The sequence below is a fragment of the Chiloscyllium punctatum genome, chromosome 6 (assembly GCF_047496795.1).
Source record: "Chiloscyllium punctatum isolate Juve2018m chromosome 6, sChiPun1.3, whole genome shotgun sequence".
NCBI classification, from domain to species: domain Eukaryota; kingdom Metazoa; phylum Chordata; class Chondrichthyes; order Orectolobiformes; family Hemiscylliidae; genus Chiloscyllium; species Chiloscyllium punctatum.
The window spans coordinates 67,937,975-67,960,759 of record NC_092744.1 but is presented as its reverse complement, the minus strand read 5'-3'; the positions used below and the strand labels follow the sequence as shown (position 1 = coordinate 67,960,759).

General features: G+C 41.3%; 1 protein-coding gene across 2 annotated transcripts in view; it reads left to right on the top strand.

The window, feature by feature from the left end:
* LOC140479055 (uncharacterized) overlaps positions 1–22,785 on the top strand; it is a 40,941-nt gene that overhangs the window by 7,604 nt on the left and 10,552 nt on the right. For both annotated transcript variants that reach the window (XM_072572865.1, XM_072572864.1), the window contains exons 2-3: positions 14,194–14,295; positions 18,781–18,825. In XM_072572865.1, the coding sequence (XP_072428966.1) occupies positions 14,223–14,295; positions 18,781–18,825 (118 nt within the window). In that variant the 5' untranslated portion in view covers positions 14,194–14,222. The remainder of the gene's footprint in view (positions 1–14,193; positions 14,296–18,780; positions 18,826–22,785) is intronic.

Here is a 22,785-nt window from a genome sequence, read left to right as displayed (position 1 = left end):
TTTTCTCAGTCACAAAGCTGCCAAGTCAGTCCTTCCTCTTAAAGGGATGGCTGGAGGCTGCCCCCACAAACAAAAGTTGTCAAAAGATTCTGCTGAAATGTGAAGTTTGGAGGAACAGTAGTGCTCCTTCTAGTTCCATATCCAAACTGGGGCCCAGAGCAGGTCTTTCTTATTCCCTTCCTGATCACTGGCCAGTCAGTCAATCCTAATCTGTTTTGAGACTGATGAGCTTTCTGCTGGTAATACCTAGGTAAGGCTGGTGATTCTGCCAGTGGGCTCTTAGTAGGTGCAGCAGCCCCAAGACCTGGATCAAACAGGTACCATCTAATCAGGAAGAACAGAGGAGCTGAGTATTATTTAAGAGGAGAAAGACTGCCAAAAGCTATAGCATTCAGGGATTTGGGAATCTTTATGCATAAATAGTGAAACGTTAGCATACAATTTCAGCAAGTGATAGTGGACAGCAAATGGATTGCTGGCCTTTATTTCAAAAGGATGGTGAGGACAGTGCAGGTGAGAGAGAGAGAACCTGCACAGTTACCGCCTTTGCTGTTTGAATTTGTGTATCGCTGGACATCGGAGTGCATCTGGGAAAAATAACAGTGAAATTCATAACTAATCTTGGAGGAACTGTTGGGCGAAGTTCACAGCACAGAATCAGATAAGTTAATTGTTGTTTTAAGTCTGTCCAAGAGAGAGGCTGCAGTAGTGAGTACAATGGATTCTTTCTTGATTATTTTTGGAGATAAGTTTCTTGATTAAACTTAAAATATAAGCCATAGGTATTAACTTAACCTGGGGCAGTGTTTTGTAGAGGAATAAGACGGTGTTATTTTCTGGGTCTGGAGATTGTGAAGGAGCAAAAATGGCCTTTGCAGTGATATGTACTTCTTGTCAGATGTGGGAGTTCAAAGAGAGTTTAAGGGTTACTGCGGATTATATCTGTCATAAATGCTGTTGGATGCGAATATTATCAGATCGAGTGGATCAGTTGGAGAGACAGATAGAAGGATAGACAGACAGATAGGAATTTGCAGCAGCAACAGTATGTGATGGATGGCAGTTATACGAAGGGGGGATGTCTCAGATACAGTCACATAGATTGGTTAACTCCAGGAAGGGTGAGAGAGGTCGGCACCTAGGGCAGGAGTCTTTTGTGGATATACCCATTTCAAACAGGTATGCTGTTTTGGAAAATGTAGGGAGTGATGGATTCTCAGGGGAACATAGCACAAACAGCCAAATTTCTGGTATTGAGACTGGCTCTAATGCAACGAGGGGTACGTTGACTTCCAAGAGATCAATTGTGTTAGGGGATTCCATAGTCAGAGGTACAGACAGACGTTTCTGTGGCCAGCAGAGAAAAAGCAGAATGGTGTGTTGTTTCCCTGGTGCCAGGATCAAGGATGTCTCGGAGATGGTGCCGGAGTGGGCGGCACGGTGGCACAGTGGTTAGCACTGCTGCCTCACAGCGCCTGAGACCCGGGTTCAATTCCCGCCTCAGGCGACTGACTGTGTGGAGTTTGCACGTTCTCCCTGTGTCTGCGTGGGTTTCCTCCGGGTGCTCCGGTTTCCTCCCACAGTCCAAAGATGTGCAGGCCAGGTGAATTGGCCATGCTAAATTGCCCATAGTGTTAGGTAAGGGGTAGATGTAGGGGTATGGGTGGGTTAAGCTTCGGCGGGGCGGTGTGGACTTGTTGGGCCGAAGGGCCTGTTTCCACACTGTAAGTAATCTAATCTAATCTAATCTAATCTAATCTATTCCCAAGAGGAGAGGGGCCAGCAAGAGGTCATTGTCCACATTGGAACCAATTACATTGGAAAGGAAAAGGTTGAGACTCTGAAGGGAGATTACAGAGAGTTAGGCAGAAATTTAAAAAGGAGGTCCTCAAGGGAGTAATATCTGGATTACTCCCAGATACGAGCTAGTGAGGGTAGGAATAGGAGGATAGAGCAGATGAATGCATGGCTGAGGAGCTGGTGTATGGGAGAAGGATTCACATTTTTGGATCATTGGAATCACTTTTGGGGTAGAAGTGACCGTTCAAGAAGGACAGATTGCACCTAAATTGGAAGGGGACTAATATACTGGCAGGGAAATTTGCTAGAACTGCTTGGGAGGATTTAAACTAGTAAGGTGGGGCGGGGGAGGGGGGGGGGGGGGGGGTGGGACCACGGGAGATAGTGAGGAAAGAGATTGATCTGAGACGGGTATAGCTGAGAACAGAGGTGAGTCAAACAGTCAGGGCAGGCAGGGACAAGGTAGGACTAATAAATTAAACTGCATTTATATCAATGCAAGGGGCCTAACAGGGAAGGCAGATGAACTCAGGGCCTGATTAGGAACATGGGACTGGGATATCATAGCAATTACAGAAACATGACTCAGGAATGGACATGACTGGCAGCTTAATGTTCCAGGGTACAAATGCTACAGGGAGGATAGAAAGGGAGGCAAGAGTAGAGGGGGTATGGCATTTTTGATAAGGGACAGCGTTACAGCTGTGCTGAGGGAGGATATTCCTGGAAATACATCCAGGGAAGTTATTTGGGTGGAACTGAGAAATAAGAAAGGGATGGTCACCTTATTGGGATTGTATTATAGACCCCCCCAATAGTCAGAGGGAAATTGAGAAACAAACTTGTAAGGAGATCTCCACTATCTGTAAGAATAATAGGGTAGTTATGGTAGGAGATTTTAACTTTCTAAACATCGACTGGGACTGCCATAGAGTTAAAGGTTTAGATGGAGAAGAATTTCTTAGGTGTGTACAAGAAAATGTTCTGATTCAGTATGTGGATGTACCTACTAGAGAAAGTGCAAAACTTGACCTACTCTTGGGAAATAAGGCAGGGCAGGTGACTGAGGTGTCAGTGGGGGAGAACTTTGGGGCAAGCGACCATAATTCTATTTGTTTTAAAATAGTGATGGAAAAGGATAGACCAGATCTAAAACTTGAAGTTCTAACCTGGAGAAAGGCTAATTTTGACGGTATTAGGCAAGAACTTTCGAAAGCGGATTGGAGGCAGATGTTTGCAGGTAAAGGGACGGCTGGAAAATGGGAAGCCTTCAGAAATGAGATAACAAGAATCCAGAGAAAATATATCCCTGTCAGGATGAAAGGGAAGGCTGGTAGGTATAGGGAATGCTGGATGACTAAAGAAATTGAGGTTTGGTTAAGAAAAAGAAGGAAGCATATGTCAGGTACAGACAGGACAGATCGAGTGAATCCTTAGAAGAGTATAAAGGAAGTAGGAGTATACTTAAGAGGGAAGTCAGGAGGGCAAAACGGGGACATGAGATAGCTTTGGCGAATAGAATTAAGGAGAATCCAAAGGGTTTTAGAAATATATTAAGGACAAAAGGGTAACTAGGGAGAGAATAGGGCCCCTCAAAGATCAGCAAGGCGGCCTTTGTGTGGAGCCACAGAAAATGGGGGAGATACTAAATGAATATTTTGCATCAGTATTTACTGTGGAAAAGGATATGGAAGATATAGACTGTAGGGAAATAGATGGTGACATCTTGCAAAATGTCCAGATTACAGAGGAGGAAGTGCTGGATGTCTTGAAATGTTAAAGGTGGATAAATCCCCAGGACCTGATCAGGTGTACCCGAGAACTCTGTGGGAAGCTAGAGAAGTTTTTGCAGGGCCTCTTGCTGAGATATTTGTATCATCAATAGTCACAGGTGAGGTGCCAGAAGACTGGAGGTTGGCAAACGTGGTGCCACTGTTTAAGAAGGGTGGTAAAGACAAGCCAGGGAACTATAGACCAGTGAGTCTGACCTCGGTGATGGGCAAGTTGTTGGAGGGAATCCTGAGGGACAGGATTTACATGTATTTGGAAAGGCAAGGACTGAGTAGGGATAGTCAACATGGCTTTGTGTGTGGGAAATCATGTTTCACAAACTTGATTGAGTTTTTTGAAGAAGTTACAAAGAAGATTGATGAAGACAGACCAGTAAATGGATCTATATGGACTTCGATAAGGCATTCGACAAGGTTCCCCATGGGAGACTGATTAGCAAGGTTAGATCTCAGGAATACAGGGAGAACTAGCCACTTGGATACAGAACTGGCTCAAAGGTAGAAGACAGAGGGTGGTGGTGGAGGGTTGTTTTTCAGACTGGAGGCCTGTGACCAGTGGAGTGCCACAAGGATCGCTGCTGGGTCCTCTACTTATTGTCCTTTACATAAATGATTTGGATGCGAGCATAAGAGGTACAGTTCGTAAATTTGCAGATGAAATCAAAATTGGAGGTGTAGTGGACAGCGAAGAGGGTTACCTCAGATTACAACAGGATCTGGACCAGATGGGCCAATGGGCTGAGAAGTGGCAGATGGAATTTAATTCAGATCAATATGAGGTGCTGCATTTTGGGAAAGCAAATGTTAGCAGGATGTATCCACTTAATGGTAAGGTCCTAGGGAGTGTTGCTGAACAAAGAGACCTTGGAGTGCAGATTCATAGCTCCTTGAAAGTGGAGTCGCAGGTAGATAGGATAGTGAAGAAGGCGTTTGGAATGCTTTCCTTTATTGGTCAGAGTACTGAGTACAGGAGTTGGGAGGTCATGTTGCGGCTGTACAGGACATTGGTTAGGCCACTGTTGGAATATTGCATGCAATTCTGGTCTCCTTCCTATTGGAAAGATGTTGTGAAACTTGAAAGGGTTCAGAAAAGATTTACAAGGATGTTGCCAGGGTTGGAGGATCTGAGCTAGAGAGAGGCTGAACAGCCTGGAGCGTCAGAGGCTGAGGGGTGACCTTATAGAGGTTTACAAAATTATGGGGGGCATGGATAGGATAAATAGGCAAAGTCTTTTCCCTGGGTTCGGGGAGTCGAGAACTAGAGGTCATAGGTTTAGGGTGAGAGGGGAAAGATATAAAAGAGACCTAAGGGGCAACTTTTTCACACAGAGGGTGGTACGTGTATGTAATGAGCTGCCAGAGGATGTGGTGGAGGCTGGTACAATTGCAACATTTAAGAGGCATGAATAGGAGGGGTTTAGAGGGATATAGGCTGGGTGCTGGCATTTGGGACTAGATTGGGTTGGGATATCTGGTCAGCATGGACGGTTTGGACCAAAGCATCTGTTTCCATGCTGTACGTCTCTGTTACTCTATGACTCTATGAATGAGGGGTCTTGCTAAAAGTATACAAGGCACCACACCTAGAATACTGTGACCAGTTTGGTCCCCTTATCTAAGGAAAAATATCCTTGCATTGGAGGTATGACAATGCAGAATCACGAGGTAGATCCTAGATATAGAGGGTTTGTCTTATGAGGAGAAGTGCGTTATGTAGGTCTGTACTCATTGGAGTTTTGAAAATTGAGAAGCAACCTTACTGAAACATACAAGATCCTTAAGGGTCATAACAGAATAAATGTGGTAACGTTGTTTTCCCATGTGGGAGAGTTTAGAACCAGAGGTTATGTTAGTAATCAGTCATTCATTTAAAACAGACTATAGAACCCCTACAATGTGGAAGCAGGCCATTTGACCCTTCAAGTGCACTCCGACCCTCTGAAAAGCTTTCCACCAGACACACCCCCTCCCCTGTAACCTTACATTTTCTATGGCTAATCCACTTAGCATACACATCAGGGAGGGGGTGGGTCTGGTGGAAAGCTTTTCAGAGGGTCGGTGTACACATGAAGGGTCAAATGGCCTGCTTCCACATTGTAGGGGTTCTGTAGTCTGTTTTAAATGAATGACTGATTACTAACATAACCTCTGGTTCTAAACTCTCCCACATGGGAAAACAACTTTACCACATCTATTCTGTTATGACCCTTAAGGATCTTATATGTTTCAGTAAGGTTGCTTCTCAATCTTCGAAATTCCAATGAGTACAGACCTACATTACGCAACTTCTCCTCATAAGACAAAGAATCCATCCAACCTACACATCTTTGGATTGTGGGAGAAAACCAGAGTGGCCAGAAGAAACCCATGTCGATATGGGAAGAATGTGCAATCTCCACACAGACAGTCACCTGAAGCTGGAAACGAACCCAGATCCCTGGCACTGTGAGTCAGCAGTGCTAACCACTGAACTACCATGCCACCCAATCTCAATGCAGATGAGGAGAAATTTCTTCTCTAAGAAAGTAATGATTCTGCAGAATCCTTTACCACAGAGGACTATAGAGGCTGAGTCATTAAGTATATTCAAGGCTGAGATAGGTAAACAGGTTTGTAATGGATAAGGGATAAGTATTATTAGGAAAATGAAGAAAATTGGAGTTGAGGATAATCAGATCAGCATGATCTCATTGAATGGTGGAGCAGACTTGATGGACTGAATGCTCTATTTCTGCTCCGACATCTTATGTTCTTATCAGCTTCTCATAAAGGAACAGTTCTATAACCAACACTATAAATTGTTTTGTACAAAACGGCAAAAACTTTCTGCCAAATTCTGAGGAAATCAGGCATCTGTATAAATTCTTTGTGTACCCCACAGGAATATAATTTTCACTTCTGGTTCACAAAATCTCAATGTAGCAATGACTTTACAGTTAATTCTGATGAGTCATCCCTTAATCTTTGAGAAACTATTAAGATTGAAAATGGGGATCAACACAGTTCAATCATTCTTAAAATACTTAGGGATTATGGAATGAACTCTCATGTAAAATGGTTGATGAGGTTGGGTTTGTACCTAATGGAGTTTAGACAACCACTTTACCCTTTATTTTACACAGTTCAAAAAAAGTTAGAGATACTGATTTAAATCAAGGAATCTGTGTAAGAAGTTATCTACATTTTTAAAAATAATTTTTAGAATACACTCTGACTTTTATATACATTGTTGCCTTATTTGAGGGAGGGAGAATTCCAAACAAATTGGCTCTGCCTGCAGATTTTCAGGGCAATTCTACCCAGAGACTGTCTTTTAGTTGGCTTTTTTGAGAGTGTCTAGTTAGTATAGGATCAGGAAGGATCAGCATAGTAGCAACCACTTAATTGGTTACTGAGCAAGTGGTTGTAGTCTTGTGGATGACACAGCAGAAACATTTCGCCTGCAAAGAGAAAACATCCATTTTTCTTTCTTCTTATCCGTGTGAAAAATAAAATCCCTAGCAGCTCGCTTCCCTCCATCAGATGCCTTCTGTGAGTTGCTCTGTCTGCAAATTCCCCAGCAAAAGGAGAAAGGGTAATCCACTTTCAGAGACTCTGAAATGGACAATTCCTAACCAGACTGTCCTGGTTTAAGACTGAGAATAGGTGTGTCATCAATAAAGAGTCAAAGGAAATGAAAAGCAATCAAAAGAACTCATCAAGTTGCATGATGTGGATTGTTGCCAGAACTGTGTTTCTCTAATTTTGTTTTTGGTCCTTTCCCATCCATAATATTTGTTCCTTGCATTTGCATGTCTGTTTGCATGTGTATGGGAATTTTAAAAAGGAGTAGTGTTTAAATCAGAGTTATATATTAATAATTCAACTGGTCTGCTTCTTGCTATTGATTCCAAACAGCTGATTATGAGAAATAGTTATTTTCTTCTTAATGGGATACAAATAACCTGTTGTGCATTTTTTTCTCCTGAATTAGACAGGTAGAATTAAGCCACTTTGGTGCTTTAATCAAATTTTCATACAATTCCAGAAATATTGGGGCTTGAATTCTAGCACATTATTCCAATAACTAATGACAAGTATGATCAGTGATCTTATTGAAACATATAATATCCTGAAGCAATTTGATAGGATGAATGCTGGGAAGATATTTCCTCTTTTGGGTTAACCTGGAGGACATAATTAAAGGTTAGATTAGATTCCCTACGGTGTGGAAACAGGCCCTTCAGCCCAACAAGTCCACATCGAAGCCTCCGAAGAGCAACCCACCCAGACCCATTCCCTACATTTACCCCTGACGAATGCACCTAACACAACTTAGCATGACCAATTCACCTAACCTGCACATCCTTGGAATGTGGGAGGAAAGCAGAGCACCCAGAGGCAACCCACGCAGACGCGGGGTAAATGTGCAAACTCCACACAGACAATCGCCTGAGGCTGAGAATCGAACCTGGGTCCCTGGCACTGTGAGGCAGCAGTGCTAACCACTGGGCCACCATGATCCTTCCCATTTAAGTCCAATGTGTTTTTCTTCTTTAAGAGGGTTGTTAGTTTGTGAAATTCTGTTTTGCAGAAAGTAGTGCAGGGAGGGCTCTTGAATTTATTCAATGCTGAGTTAGATTTTTGATTGCCAAGGGAGTCAGGATTTATGGACGGTGCAATTTGGACCATAGCCAGATCAGACGTGTTCTTACTAAATAGCAGAACAGAATTAAAGGGCCGAATGGCTTACTGCTGCTCTTAAGCCCTATGTTCCCACATAAATCATCAAAACATCAAGATTTGATGAGCTGCTTGCAAAGCCTTTGCACCGAAGTGGTTGACGCACATGTAACTCAATTCCCAATGCTTTGAGATGTGAGACATATGCCATGATTAAAATGATGTGTGAATCACTCTTCTCATTGACTACAGAAAAGAAAACTTAATTATTTGAATGGCAGCACAATTTGAAATTCTTAAAGACCTTTCTTTTTGCAACTTTAGCCGCAGCAGAATATGTTAAATGTGGAGAGTGGATAAGATCAAGTTGTAAAAGTGTTAACTTAATCAAAGAAAGTGTGAACGATCCTTGGATGTCTACAAATATATAATGAAAAACATAGCATTAAATTTTGTACAGGTTTTGATAATCAGGCTTAAGTGTTACTGCTCCATCACATTGTTCAACAGTTTCCTTCCTACTGTATGTTCCTTTCATCTTATAATTAATGAAGTCTGAAAGGCTCCTTTTGGTAGGTAGGGGAATATTTTGCCGGCTTCACAATAACTGAATATTCATTGTACATTGAATTATTCATATGGCTGTAAGTAAAAGAAGATAGTATATCATATTTAAACAGTTTGCTGTCGCAGATTTGTGTCTCGCGCTTTTATGGATTCATTTGGCACGCATTTTGTTCAGTCGTCTTCAGGCTCATTACCAGACCTCCTTACCGTTTTAGTGCTCTATAAAACAACATCTTCTGAGTCATGTGTGATCAAAGTTTCTGTAGTTTCCAGTTTGTTCTGAGAAACCCCTGCAGCTAGATTAACACTTGCCACAAGTCTTGAACTGAAATACTTACAATTTTCATAATCCTTATAAAATACTGAATTGTAGATTTATTTGTGGATGTTGTTGTGATTGCTATCATTTATTACTTAGCCCTGATTGTCCATGAGAAGATGATAGTGAGCCACTTTTTTGAAAATGCAACAGTCTGTGTGACGAAAGATATCATGCCAGAGACTTTTGCCTTAAAACTGAGTAAAGAACAGCAATATATTTCCAAGTCAGAATGGCTACAGGGTCAATTTGTGGCATTCCTAAGGGTCTGCTGCTGTGCTAAGTAAGACGTACTGTCAAAGAGGTGTGTGTTGCTGTAGTGCACCTTGTAGATAGCCAGTTGTGGAAGTTAGGAATATTTAAAGTGGTGAATGGTGTGCTGATCAAGAGGGTTCCAGTGTCACAAATTACTTTGAACTTCTTGAATGGCGTTGAAGCTGCATTCACCAGGCAAGTGGAGAGTATTTCATCATACTCTTTACTTATGTCTTGTGTATGGTGAACAGGCTTTGAAAAAGTCATGAGGGTGAATCAAGTACTATTGAATTTCCAGTCTGTAGCCTGTTCTTGTACCCACGATGTTAGCACAGCTTGTCCAGTTAGGTCTGACAATGCTGACACTCAGGTTGTTGATAGTAAGGATTTGACAATAGTGATGCCATTGATGGCAATGGAAACTTGTTAGACTTTCCTTTGTTGGAGATCGTCATTGCCACCTACTTCTACATTATGAAGTAACTTCACAGTTATCTATCCAAGCCTGAATGTTGCTTGGGTTTTTTTACATGTGAGCAGATACTGTTTTATTAAATGAGGAATTGCAAATGATCACTATCCATACATCAGTGAACATTGCCCCACTTCTGACATTATCACGGAAGGAACATTGTTGATGGAGCAGCTAAAGATGTTTGAGGCTCAGACACTTTGCTGAGGAACTCCTGTAGCGATGTCCCGGGGCTGAGATGACTGGTCTCCAAACCCACAAGCAACTTCCTTTGGTACTAGGGATGGCTCCAACTGGTGGAGAGCTTTCCTTCAATTCCTATTTACTTAAATTTTACCCAGGGTCCTGATGACACCATGAGTCAAATGCTGAGTTGATGTTAAGGATTGTTATTTTGACTTCTGCTGTGAAATTCAGCTCTTTTGTCCATGTTTGGATTAAGGCCGTAATGAGATTTGGAGCCTGATGGAATCCAAGCTGGGCTTTATTGAGTGTTGCTTGACAGCATCATTAATGATATTTTTCAAACTTTTGTGAGGGTGGAGAATAGCCTGATAAAGTAGCAATTGGCTGGAATTGATTTTTCCTTGTATTTGTCCTACCTGTGCAATATCATCATGGCCCCTTGTCTTCACTGTAGCAAGACTACTTAACTGGTTCTTGACAATGTGGGAAGGAAATCAAACTGATTGAAGATCAGCATCGGTGAATCTGCAGACTTTGGGAATAGATTGAGCTGATCATTCACTGGGAATTTCTGGCTGAAAACACTTGCAAACAATCCAACTTTTTCCTTTGCGCTTGTATGTTGGTCTTTACCATTGTAAAGGATTTAGATGTTCATGCGACTGCCTTGTCATGTTAAGCTTTTAATTGTCTGCCATCTTTTACAACTGGGATGTGCCAGGATTGGAGGGCTCTAATCAAATGGACTGGATAGTTACGATTTGTTGGTTGTGGCTTGCATTAATATAATATTAACATCTTATTAAATTTTAGATTTCATGAGGACTTGGTAAATGATTCTGCTGTTGAAAAATGTCGTGCTGGAAAAACACAGCAGGCCAGGCAGCATCCGAGGAGCAGGAGAATTGACGTTTCGGGCAGAAGCCCTTCTTCAGGAATGAGGCTGGTGCGCCAAACAGGCTGAGATAAAACGTAGGGGGGAGAGAATTTGGGGGAGGGGCGCTGGGAATACGATAGGTGGAAAGAGGTGAGAGTGATAGGCCGGAGAGGGGTTGGGGGGGGCGGAGAAGTCAGGAAGAAGATTGCAGGTCAAGAGGGCCGTGCTGAATCCGGGAGTTGGGACTGAGATAAGGTGGGGGGAGGGGAAAGGAGGAAGCTGGAGAAATCTACATTCATCCCGTGTGGTTGGAGGGTTCCCAGGTGGAAGATGAGGCACTCTTCCTCCAGGTGTCGTGTTGCCATGGTCTGGCGATGGAGGAGGCCAAGGACCTGCATGTCCTTGGCGTAGTGGGAGGGGGAGTTAAAGTGTTCAGCCATGCGATGGTTGGGTTGGTTGGTGCGGGTGTCCCAGAGGTGTTCCCTGAAACGTTCCGCAAGTAGGCGGCCTGTCTCCCCAACGTAGAGGAGACCACATCGAGTGCAGTGGATACAGTAAATGAGTGTGGAGGTGCATGTGAATTTGTGATGGAAATTCCTGAAGAAGGGCTTCTGCCCGAAACATCGATTCTCCTGCTCCTCGGATGCTGCCTGGCCTGCTGTGTTTTTCCAGCACCACATTTTTCAACTCTGGTCTCCAGCATCTGCAGTCCTCACTTTCTCCTAAATAATTCTGCTGAGCTACTGAGGCATACAAATCAAAATGATTCAATGTTGGACACATACATTGCTCTGAATTTGCTGGTCATAGTGGCAACAGCACTGGCTATGCTACAATTAGCCTTGGTGTCCTATGATTTTGTAAAGAAAGTTTGACATTCCTGATGCTGTCCAGTGGCTCTTGCTGGGAGTGTGTGGTTGGACTTAACTGCGGTGACTTTTTACACAGAATTGCTATTGTTAGTCGCTGTTGAACCACATAGAACTGCCATTTGGGTAAATAACAGTCCAGCAAGCAATCAATTCTATACTAGAAAAGGAAAGAACATTTGTAAAAATATATTGAGTATATATCTGTATACATGTTATAATTTTCCAATATATATTCAAGTAAAATCTGATCATTCACTCTTGTGTAGCACTGTATGATTGATGCATTGCTTAGTCTAAAGTCCTGGGTTATCATTAATGAAGTAGAAAAGGTGACATTTGAGAGAAGAGTGTGAGTTTATTGGTGTGTGTATGCTACTTATTCACACATCAATGTTGTTCAGCTGGTAGCAAACCAAGTGTACACATATGTGATTCATTAAGATCAGTCACTGGACTAATCCAGTAAAACAAAAATAGTCTCACCAGCTCTCCTGTAGTTCTTCTCCATTCATTTTCAGACATAGGCACCATTGGCAAGGCAAGCATTCATTGCCCCTCCTTGGTAGCCCTTGAAAAGGTGGTAGCGGGCATTATTTTTGGACTGCGTTAGTTGGTCTGTTCATCTTGCTCCTTTATTGGATATCCACTTAAAATAGACTGCACACAGAATATGCTAGGAGAAAGTGAGGACTGCAGACGCTGGAGATCAGAGCTGAAAATGTGTTGCTGGAAAAGCGCAGCAGGTTAGGCAGCATCCAAGGAGCAGGAGAACCGACATTTCGGGCATGAGCCCTTCTTCAGGAATCCTGAAGGGCATATGCCCGAAACGTCAATTCTCCTGCTCCTTGGATGCTGCCTGACCTGCTGCGCTTTTCCAGCAACACATTTTCTGCACACAGAATATCTTCTTCTTTAGTCCTCTGTCTAAAGGTAATGCACAGCACCATAATCTTCAGCAGGACAAGGAGGCAGGACCCAAATTCACCCCAACCAGAGAGGGAATGGAACTCCAAGTGCCCCTCATCATTCAAGAGTTCAACTGGCTGCTGCAACATACAGTTTTACAAGCGTGTTATAAGCTGGAACTTGGGGTAATGATACAACAAGGTCCAATTTCCTTCCTTCACACGGCTGACCAAGATTTCTTGTTACTCATACCACCTGCTATTAGCAAGTATTGAAAGAATTTGGAGATACTTTACAATTGAAAGGACTTATAAGTTGATTCCCAACTTGTTATGACAGTTCTGAAGAAGGGTCACTGAATGCAAAATATTGACTCAGCTTCGTCAGCGCCAGGGACCTTGGTTCGATTCCAGCCTTGGGAACTCCTCTGTGTGGAGTTTGCACATTCTCCCCGTGTCTGCGTGGGTTTCCACTGGGTGCTCCCACAGCCCAAAGATGTGCAGGTTAGGGGAATTGGCCGTGCTAAATTGCCTATAGTAATGAGGGATGTATAGGCTAGGTGCAATAGCCAATGGTAAATATAGAATAGGGGAATGGGTCTGGGTGAGTTACTCTTCAGAGGGTTGGCGTGGACTTGTTGGCCAGAAGGGTCTGTTTCTACACTGTAGGGATTCTAAAAAGATGCCGCTGAGTTTCTCCAGCAATTTGTGTTTTTTTTTTCAGATTTCCAGCCTCGGCAATCCTTTATATTTTTCATTGTGACAGCATCTTTCTTGGCCATCAAGTCCTTTAGCTCAGAGCTTCTGGTTCAGAGGCAGGGATGCTTCTCATTGAACCACCAGACTCTCAAAATATACTCTCTGTGATTTCTATGCTTAATTATTGGAAAATTATAGCAGGTATACAAAATCATGGATTTGAAATGTTAACTCTTTCTGTCTACACAGATGCTGCAAGGAATGCTGAGCTTCTCGAGCACATTCTGTCTTATTCAACAGAGATATGTCCAGCTGCAAGAGTTTGAAACTATGAGGAGCATTTTAAGACGTAGGGCTTGTTTTCTTCAATGTACAGTGGTTTTGTCAATATTGTCAAAGAATCCAACTTAATACCTCACTGAGGTGACGACTGTGCACAACAAGGGAAAAGGTTTAAATTGAGTAATGAGAAGGGAACCAGATTGTACAGTTTCCTCCAAGCAAAAGAATTTTTCCATCACTGGCAACATATTTCATTGGATAGTTAAATCAAACTTATTTCAGGAGAGATATTAGTGGAGATGCAGAGAAAATAGAGTTGGCCTGTGGAAAAGGAATAGACTTATGACCATCTCCTTTTCTAACAAGCCTATACTCGGTCTATAATTTTCCAACATGTTGGTAGAAGGGACGTTATTAATCCCAGATTGTACATGGAAATGTGTAATCAATTTTTGCTCAACATCACAAGGAGCAGTTAAACACATCTATTATTATGTTTTTCCACAGTATACACAGGTGTTAAAATATAGGTTATCATGGACTGCACAAAGGTGAACGTACTCTCTTTGATCCTGGCTACTGTGGTTCTAACCGTCTTGTTCTTGCCTGGTGAGTGGAATTATTTTAACTACGGCTGACGTTTTATGAGAGATTTTCTATTTTCTTCTTGCATTCATGGTGATTAAGTACCACACATCTGTACCACATCTGGCCAATGATCCTAGCTGTTCCAGTTTCGAAACTAGTTGATATATATTAAATGAAAAAATATGATAATACTATTGTATGCAAAGTTATGTTGGTTTTCAAATAAAATAGAGTTTTAGCATACAAACAGACTTTCAATAATCCATTTTGATTACAATATTCTTGTACAATATTGGGCTATTTTATTAAAAATAGATTCCAATCAATGAATAAGATTACAAGAAATCTTCTACTTGTTCCTGGATTTTTCTGCAGCTTTATATTGCTAGTCTTGATCTAACCTCACAAGAATATTTTTTCATAGACAGTCTATTTTTATATGGGATTTTGGACAGTAGATACTTAAACTAGACTTACTGATTTTGTGAGTTTTAAAATTGTACTTATTTAGTATAAAGAGCAAACATTCTGACAGATATACATGCCCTGAATATCACAAACCTACTTTTTACATTTACTGTTTGATATAAATAAAGTTTATTGTTGGCTATTTGAAAGAACTGTCCAATTGATACCAGTACCTTTGTTTTTGCTCCCTATAACCCTGTGATTTTTTAAAAATGTTTTTATCCAATTGAATTTTATAAATGGCTAATGATTCTGCTTCCACTGCTACTTCAAGTAGTGCATTTCTGATCATAACGACTCACTGTTTGTGAAAAAAAATCTACTTTCCTTTCTTATTCTTTAGACGATTATCTTAAATCTATGACCACTGGTTACTCATCCTCCCACTAGAAGAACCAGCTTCTGTTTGCAGGAACTCTTACAAGTATTAGAACTGAAAAATCAAAATCAAAATCTAAAAAATGCAATTTTTACATTCGATCAATTTATTGAAGAGTTTGAAAATATAAAGACAAATCATCCTACCTCATTGAATAGATTAATTTTTCCCTTCTGTCTTAGTCCCCACATACTCACCACATTCCATGTCATGCACTCGTTCTTGTCTGAATAAAGACAATGACTATAGTTCTTAGGCCTCTACAGGAACAGATCATTGTCCAGCTACAGGGAAATGAACAAAAAAAATTATTAGTTTATTTAACTTATGTTATTTTCTTTTCTTTTAAAGGGACCATGACAGTCCTTTAGTATCTTGCCATGTTAGGCTCGCGATTATAAGAACTCATTGTGGAAATTCATGTGCTTATCAGATATAATATAAGTAGATCAGTGCAAATAATCAGTAGGGTATGTAAAATGAAGTTTCATCAATGCTTCTGTGGAAAGCAGGAAGTTAAAATGCTAGGAACACACATTTGGTGAAAAGAATGGTATAAAAGTTTGCAACAAAGATTCTTTGTCCCATTGTTCATGGGAATAGTTGAATATCCAATACTTTTTGTAAAAAGAGGAGAGAAAATTGATAATTCAAGTCATACAGGAATGAGTTCCTGATTGCACAGCCATTGAACATAGAACATAGAACATAGAAAAATACAGCACAGTACAGGCCCTTTGGCCCTCGATGTTGCGCCGATCCAAGCCCACCTAACCTACACTAGCCCACTATCCTCCAAATACCTATCCAATGCCCGTTTAAATGCCCATAAAGAGGGAGGGTCCACCACTGCTACTGGCAGGGCATTCCATGAACTCACGACTTGCTGATTCTGGCTCCATTTTGATTTGCCAGCCAAATTTGTTAGAGTTCTTTGGTGAAGTGACTGAGAAGGTTGATGATGGCAGGGCGGTTGACCTAGTCTATATGGATTTCTGTAAGGCCTTTGATAAGGTTCCACATGGTAGGCTGCTCTGGAAGGTTAGATCGCTTGGAATCCAGGGGGAGCTGGCAAATTGGAGATACTATTGACTTGATGGTCAAAAGCAGGGGTAATAGTGGAAGGATGCTTGTTGGACTGGAGGCCTGTGACTAGTGGAGTGCCTCAGAGGTCGGTGCTGGACCTGTTCCTGTTTGTTATCTATATCAATGATTTTGATGAGAATGTATCAGGCATGATTAGTAGGTTTGCAGATGACACTAAAATAGGTGGCATCGTGGATAGCGAGGAAGATTATCAGAAATTGCAGCAGGACCTTGATCAGCAGGGGAAGTGGGCCAAGAAATAGCAAATGGAGTTTAATACAGATAAGTGTGAGGTTTTGCATTTTGGAAAGTCAAATCAAGGTAGGAGTTTCATGGTGAATGATAGGCCCTTAAGGATTGTAGTGGAACAGAGGGACCTTGGAGTTCAGGTGCATGGTTCTCTGAAAGTGGAGTCGCACATAGACAAGGCAATGAAGGAGGCTTTTGGCACACTGGCCTTCATCAGAAGTTGGGGTGTTAAGTTGTAGTTGTACAGGATGTTGGTGAGGCTGCACTTGGAGTATTGTGTTCAATTTTTGTCATCATGTTATAGGATGGATGTTATTAAACTGGAAAGAGTGCAGAGAAAATTTACAAGAATGTTTCCAGGACTGAATGATCTGAGTTATAGGGAGAGGTTGGACAAGATAAGACACTTTTCTTTCGAGTGTAGAAGACTGAGGGGGCATCTTATAGAAGTGTTTAAGATCCTGAGAGGCATGGATATGGTGAATGCAGTCTCTTTTTCTTCCAGTTGGGGAATTAAGGAGTAGAGGGCATCAGTCTAAGGTTGGAGGGGAGAGAATTAAAGGGAACCTGAGGGCAACTTTTTGACACAGAGAGTGGTACACATATGGAATGAGCTGCCAGCGGAAGTGGTTGAGGTTAACAACATTTAAAAGGCATTTGGATAAATACAAGGATAGGAAAGGTTTAGAAGGATATGGGCCAAGTGCAGGAGACATTTTGGGTGAGCGTGGATGGACATTTTGGTCAGCATGGACCAGGTTGGGCCAAAGGACCTGTGTCTGTGCTGTAGGACTCTATGACTCTATGATTAGAATTAAGCATGTGATAATCATAACATCCAGAATGTCTTTTTCTGAAATGGAACCAAATGAAGTTCTGTAAATTATCCATAAATAATGGCAACAAATATATTCCAAAATATAATTTGCATTGCCAAGAAACTGCCAAATTGTTGCAATAAAACATTATAATACTAGTCCTCCATGTTGTTATCTGTCTTCAGGTCACTGGTCACAATGCCTGATGTATGCAGCTGCCATTTTAATGCCTTCGCTGTGTAACATGGAGAGAAAATAATGGAATAAGTCTGTGTTATATGTGAATATAAATAAATTCATTCGGACATGCTCAAGAGTGTTCTATAATTCATTCTCAATATTAAGATGACCCAGAGAAGCCAGTAACTTTGCTAAAGATTCTATACTATATTACACCTTTAAATTGAACTCCCAATAATTTTATTCTTACTAATTTTGAGAATGTGGACATGACCACAGATGCCAGCATTTATTGTCCATCCCTAGTTACTCTTGAGAATTGCTTTTCAGAATTGCTGTAATATGTCTCTTGAATGTACTCCCACTGCAATAAATCGAATGTGAAAACTGCATTAGTTTAGATCTTGATTTTGATTTGGCAGTTCTAATAGTTTTGACAGTTCCTGCAAACAGAAGCTGATTCTTCTAGGGGGAGGATGAGTAACCAGTGGCCATAGATTTAAGATAATTGTCTAAAGAACAAGAGAAGAAATGAGATGATTTTTTTAATAAACATTGGGTCATTATGATCAGAAATGCATGACTTGAAGTAGTAGTGGAAGCAGAATCATTAGTCATTTATAAAATACAATTGGATATATACATTTTTAAAAATCACAGGGTTATAGGGAACAAAAAATTTGGTAGTGGTATCAATTCAGCAATGAGCTCCAAGATTTTGACTGGTACTGCACATTGTGTTATTCATTGCTCAAGTTGCATTTCAGTACCTGTACTTTGCAACACTGAAAATTTCCAGCAAGTATAATTTTTGGTTTTATGGCACAAGAAATATGCATATCGTTACAGTTAAATCAAACCAAATGACGGTACTATTTTGAAGACTGAACCTGTAAACTTGTGATTAAGCCATAAATGGTAATTGATAAGAGTTTGTCTGCACTGTCTTGTGAATTAACTTTAAATTATTTTAAAACATTATGAGTGTTGTTAAGCAACCTTTTGAAATAGAAATCTGGAAGAAACATGCAAAACTAGGTGGCTGTGTAAGATTTTATTTCTGCATCACCTTAGGCAAATTGGATTAGCTTTGTAGTTTTAGACTCAGATACCCAGTTAGTGACATTAACAACTAACTCCTGCTGGCTAACTCCTGGGACTAAAAAGCTGAAGTGTTTGAGGATACTCATCTAAAATACCACCTGTAGCACTGAAACATGAGGATCCCACTGTGTCCACACAACATCCTGTTGAGTAGGTAGTGGATTTTCTCTTGTTCTTTCAGTCTGCCACATCTGGTTTAACCTTGTTGCTGTTCTCTTCCAGACATGCTGGAGGCTAACGTGCTGCGCCAGCTCTTTAAAGGGGATGGTAAGTAGCCCACTGTATGCTATTTGAACCTGGCAAGAACCATCTGCTCAGATGGCAATTACTGAGGGGAGATCAGTTTGATTTCATTATCGTAAAGCTAACTTAAAAACAGCAGGTCAGGGGGGTCTCCCAGATGATGCAGTCAGTAGCTGCGTTGCTGATGTAGTATTAAACCATTTCGAGCAGGTGGGTCTCAGGTTTGATCTCTGTTCTGTAAGCAGTTAGCCCATCATTGCTGAAGAACAATATAATTACCTCTATACACTCACAGAGGAAAATGTTGACCAGGATTCCTGCACCTGTTCAATATCACGTGACTCGTGCTGGAAATAACTTTGGTACATATCATCCCTCTGCAGTACTCCTATCCACAAGCCACTCCTCCCCTTCCACTGGACCCTCCCATTGAAGGCCAAATAGCTGCTGATAACCTCTGAGCACAAATGTGAAAAGCAACCATTCTTGGTTAAGGTAGTTGAAGAATGGTAGTAACCAAAGATCAGCCCTTTAACCTGAGTAATTGTCTTCAGGGATGGGCAGCAGTGAAATCTAAAGAAAGATCGATTTGCATTTAACTTTTATGGTAGAGTCATGGGATCATAGAGGCCTACAGCATGGAAACAGGCCCTTCGGCCCAACCTGCCCATGTCACCCAGTTTTCACAATTTGCCTGCGTCTGGTCCATATCCCTCCACACCTATCCCATCCCTGTCTGAATGGTTCTTAAATGACAAAATTGTATTCACTTCCACTACTACACTTTCACTATGGCAGCCAGTTCCAGACACTCACCACCTTCTCTGTGAAAAAATTGCCCCTCTGGACTCTTCTGTATCTCTCGCCTCTCACCTTAAACCTATGCCCTCTAGTTTTAGATGCCCTTTCCATGGGGAAAAGCTGTTGGCTATCGACCTTAGTATGCCTGTCATGATTTTATAAACTTCTAAAAACGTCACCCCTCAGTCTCCTATGTTCCCAAGAAAAACGTCCCAGCCTATCCAACCTCTCCTTATAAACTCAAACTTTCCAGTTCAGGTAGCATCCGAGTAAATCTTTTCTGCACACTTTCTCCTTTAATGATATCCTTTCTATAATAGGGTTACCAGAACTGCACTCAGTACTCCAAACGTGGCCTTACCAAGCTCTTGTACAGAAAGACATCCCAGCTCCTATACTCTTGTTGTGTTATTATTTTTCCATTTCTAATATTGATTTTTTTAAATTAACATTATTGTTACTATTAGTAACATTATTTTAAATGAGCCACGGTTAATTTGATGGATTTAGCAATGCACTTGAATGTTTTCATTTTAAAAATTACATGCTGTAAAATGACAGGCTAAAACAGGGAAGGATGGCATGGCATAGTAATAATGTCATTGGTTTAAGTCATCCAGAACCCTGGGATAGTGTTCTGGGGACAATGGTCTGAATCCCACCATGGCAGATGCTGGAATTTGAATTGAATTCAAGAACAATCCAGAATTAAAAGCTGGCCTAATGATGACCCTGATAGATGTATGAACCTGTCTGGGTCATTAATGTCCTTTAGGGAAGATATTTTGCAAACCATACCTGGTCTGGTCGACATGTGGTTTCGGACTTGCAGCAATGTGGCTGGTGGTTAAATGCCCTCTGTGCAATACAGAATGGGCAACAAATGCCAGTCTTATCAGCAATACCCACAATCCATCGATCAATCAGAAACAAACAGGATTTCTAGATCTGAAGTTAGCAGCTGGCATATTTCCTCTTCTGAAGCTAGTTTTTTTTTGCTGTGATATGATCCCTAGTTGTCTGGCCTCCTCTGGTGACCCACCCAATATTCATGTGTACTCATGAAAGGTCAGTTTTGGGTTTGTTATTTAACTATGGAGTGAGATCACAGCCAAGCTTGTCTACTTTCATGTAACATCTGTCAAGACAAAAAAAAATCTATCGACATCCAAGTCTGGCAGGTTGTGCTGAACATGAACCTAGCTGTAGTCATTCAACAACCAGCAGTTAGATTAGGATGTAAACCTTTCTCTCCTAGGCCTAACACAGGGATTCAGTGAACCCCTACGAACATTGGGACAGCATCTCATTTTATATTTAGAAACTTAACAACTTGGAGATTCAAAATTGAGTTCAACAACTTCAGGACATAAATATTATCCTCCATTTTGATTCCTTTCTCCTCCAAGTGTCTTGTTTGTATGGGTTTGCTCTCAGCAAAGCTAACCTGTTTTTGATTATTCACACCTACCATTAGCACTTATTTTGCCTTTCAAGCCCTCCTTTCTAACCATTAGCACTCCTTTGTCTTTTGGTCTGGGCACACTCAACATCTTCCTCCTTCTGCTGCTTGTCAACAGTATAAAGAAAATCATTTTTCAGCACCCTCCAATTCCAAAGAAGAGTCATTGGACTCAAAACGTTAACTGTCTCTCCATAAATGGTGCTAGACGTGCTGAATTTCTCCAGCACGCTCTGATCTTATTTCCAATCTGCAGTATCAGCAATATTTTGCCTTTATTGCAAGAATCGAATCTGATTTATATGGTTCAACGATTAGCTGGATTAGTTGTCTTGATTGATTGCTTCAGGAAGCCTTCCTTATTTATCTAAATTAGTATCTTTTAAAATTAAATCATTTTTTTCAATCATTGTAACTGACTGTGTTTAATTTGCATTTGGTAAGAATAAATTATTGACATTGAGAATAACTTTCTCAATTTTACTCCTCAAGCCTTGAAAGGAATCTTGTCATTGCATGGTGACTACCTTATCTCTATGTATTTGCATCTTATTAAAGTACCACCTTCCCTTATTTAGAAGCTACATCCAATCTTTATCTTTTCGCCAAGAAACTAAATAGCACAAATCTCCAGTGTATATCAAAGTCACAGCAAATGCCTGCAGCTGTCTGAAAACTTGTCATGGTCACCTGTTTCTTCACAACAACTTTATCATCACAAGCTGCCTGCCTCTCCCTTTGCACTAAGAAACACCAAATAATCAAAGTTGGTAGCGTGTGACTGAGCATTACAGACCCTGTGTGTTAAGGCAGCACTGCAAAGCCCAAAGACGCTGATAGCCCAGAAATCGGCACTGAAGTGTGAACAAAGAAAGCAATATGATGCATGGTCCACCATCCTCCTCTATACTTCCATCCACTCAACTCAGCATTGGAATACCATCACCTGCCCCACATCATCGTGCCTGCTGTTAGACCAACTCCTACCATTTCAGGCCTTCAACACATTCCTTGGTGCTCAGGGAACCCTATGGCTCTGATTTTGTGTACAGGGACTCTCATGCATCTTGTGAACCTACACAGGATATCTTTGAGCTCACATGGAGACATGCAACTCTTGGCTTACTTTCTGAGTACTTACTCAGTTCATTACAAACTTGGAGGCTGCCAGCATTTTGTATATATCATATTGCTTTCTTTGTTCACACTTCAGTGCCGATTTCTGGGCTATCAGCGTCTTTGGGCTTTGCAGTGCTGCCTTAACACACAGGGTCTGTAATGCTCAGTCACACGCTACCAACTTTGATTATTTGGTGTTTCTTAGTGCAAAGGGAGAGGCAGGCAGCTTGTGATGATAAAGCACTGAACAGTTCATCTCCCAGTCAGATAAGAGGTTGCACATGTCACTGTGTGGAACTATACTATATCAACATCCCACCTGCAACAGGTGTCAGCAGCTTGTAGCAAGCATCCTGCATGTTTTTCAACCAAATGGCCAAGTGTAAAAGCCAAAGGGACACTGTCCCTTGCGAAGTGAAGGGGACCGTAGTCAATCAAGGGGCACTTTCACAATCATTCAAGGAACTTATCTGATTTTAGTCCTGGAGGTCAGCCATGGTCAGTCACGCTGTCCTATCAGAGTCTGGGATCCATTCCCTTGAATCCTGAGGATAAGGCCAAGGCCAATTGCATGCTGTCTGCGATTACATGTAGGTCAGATG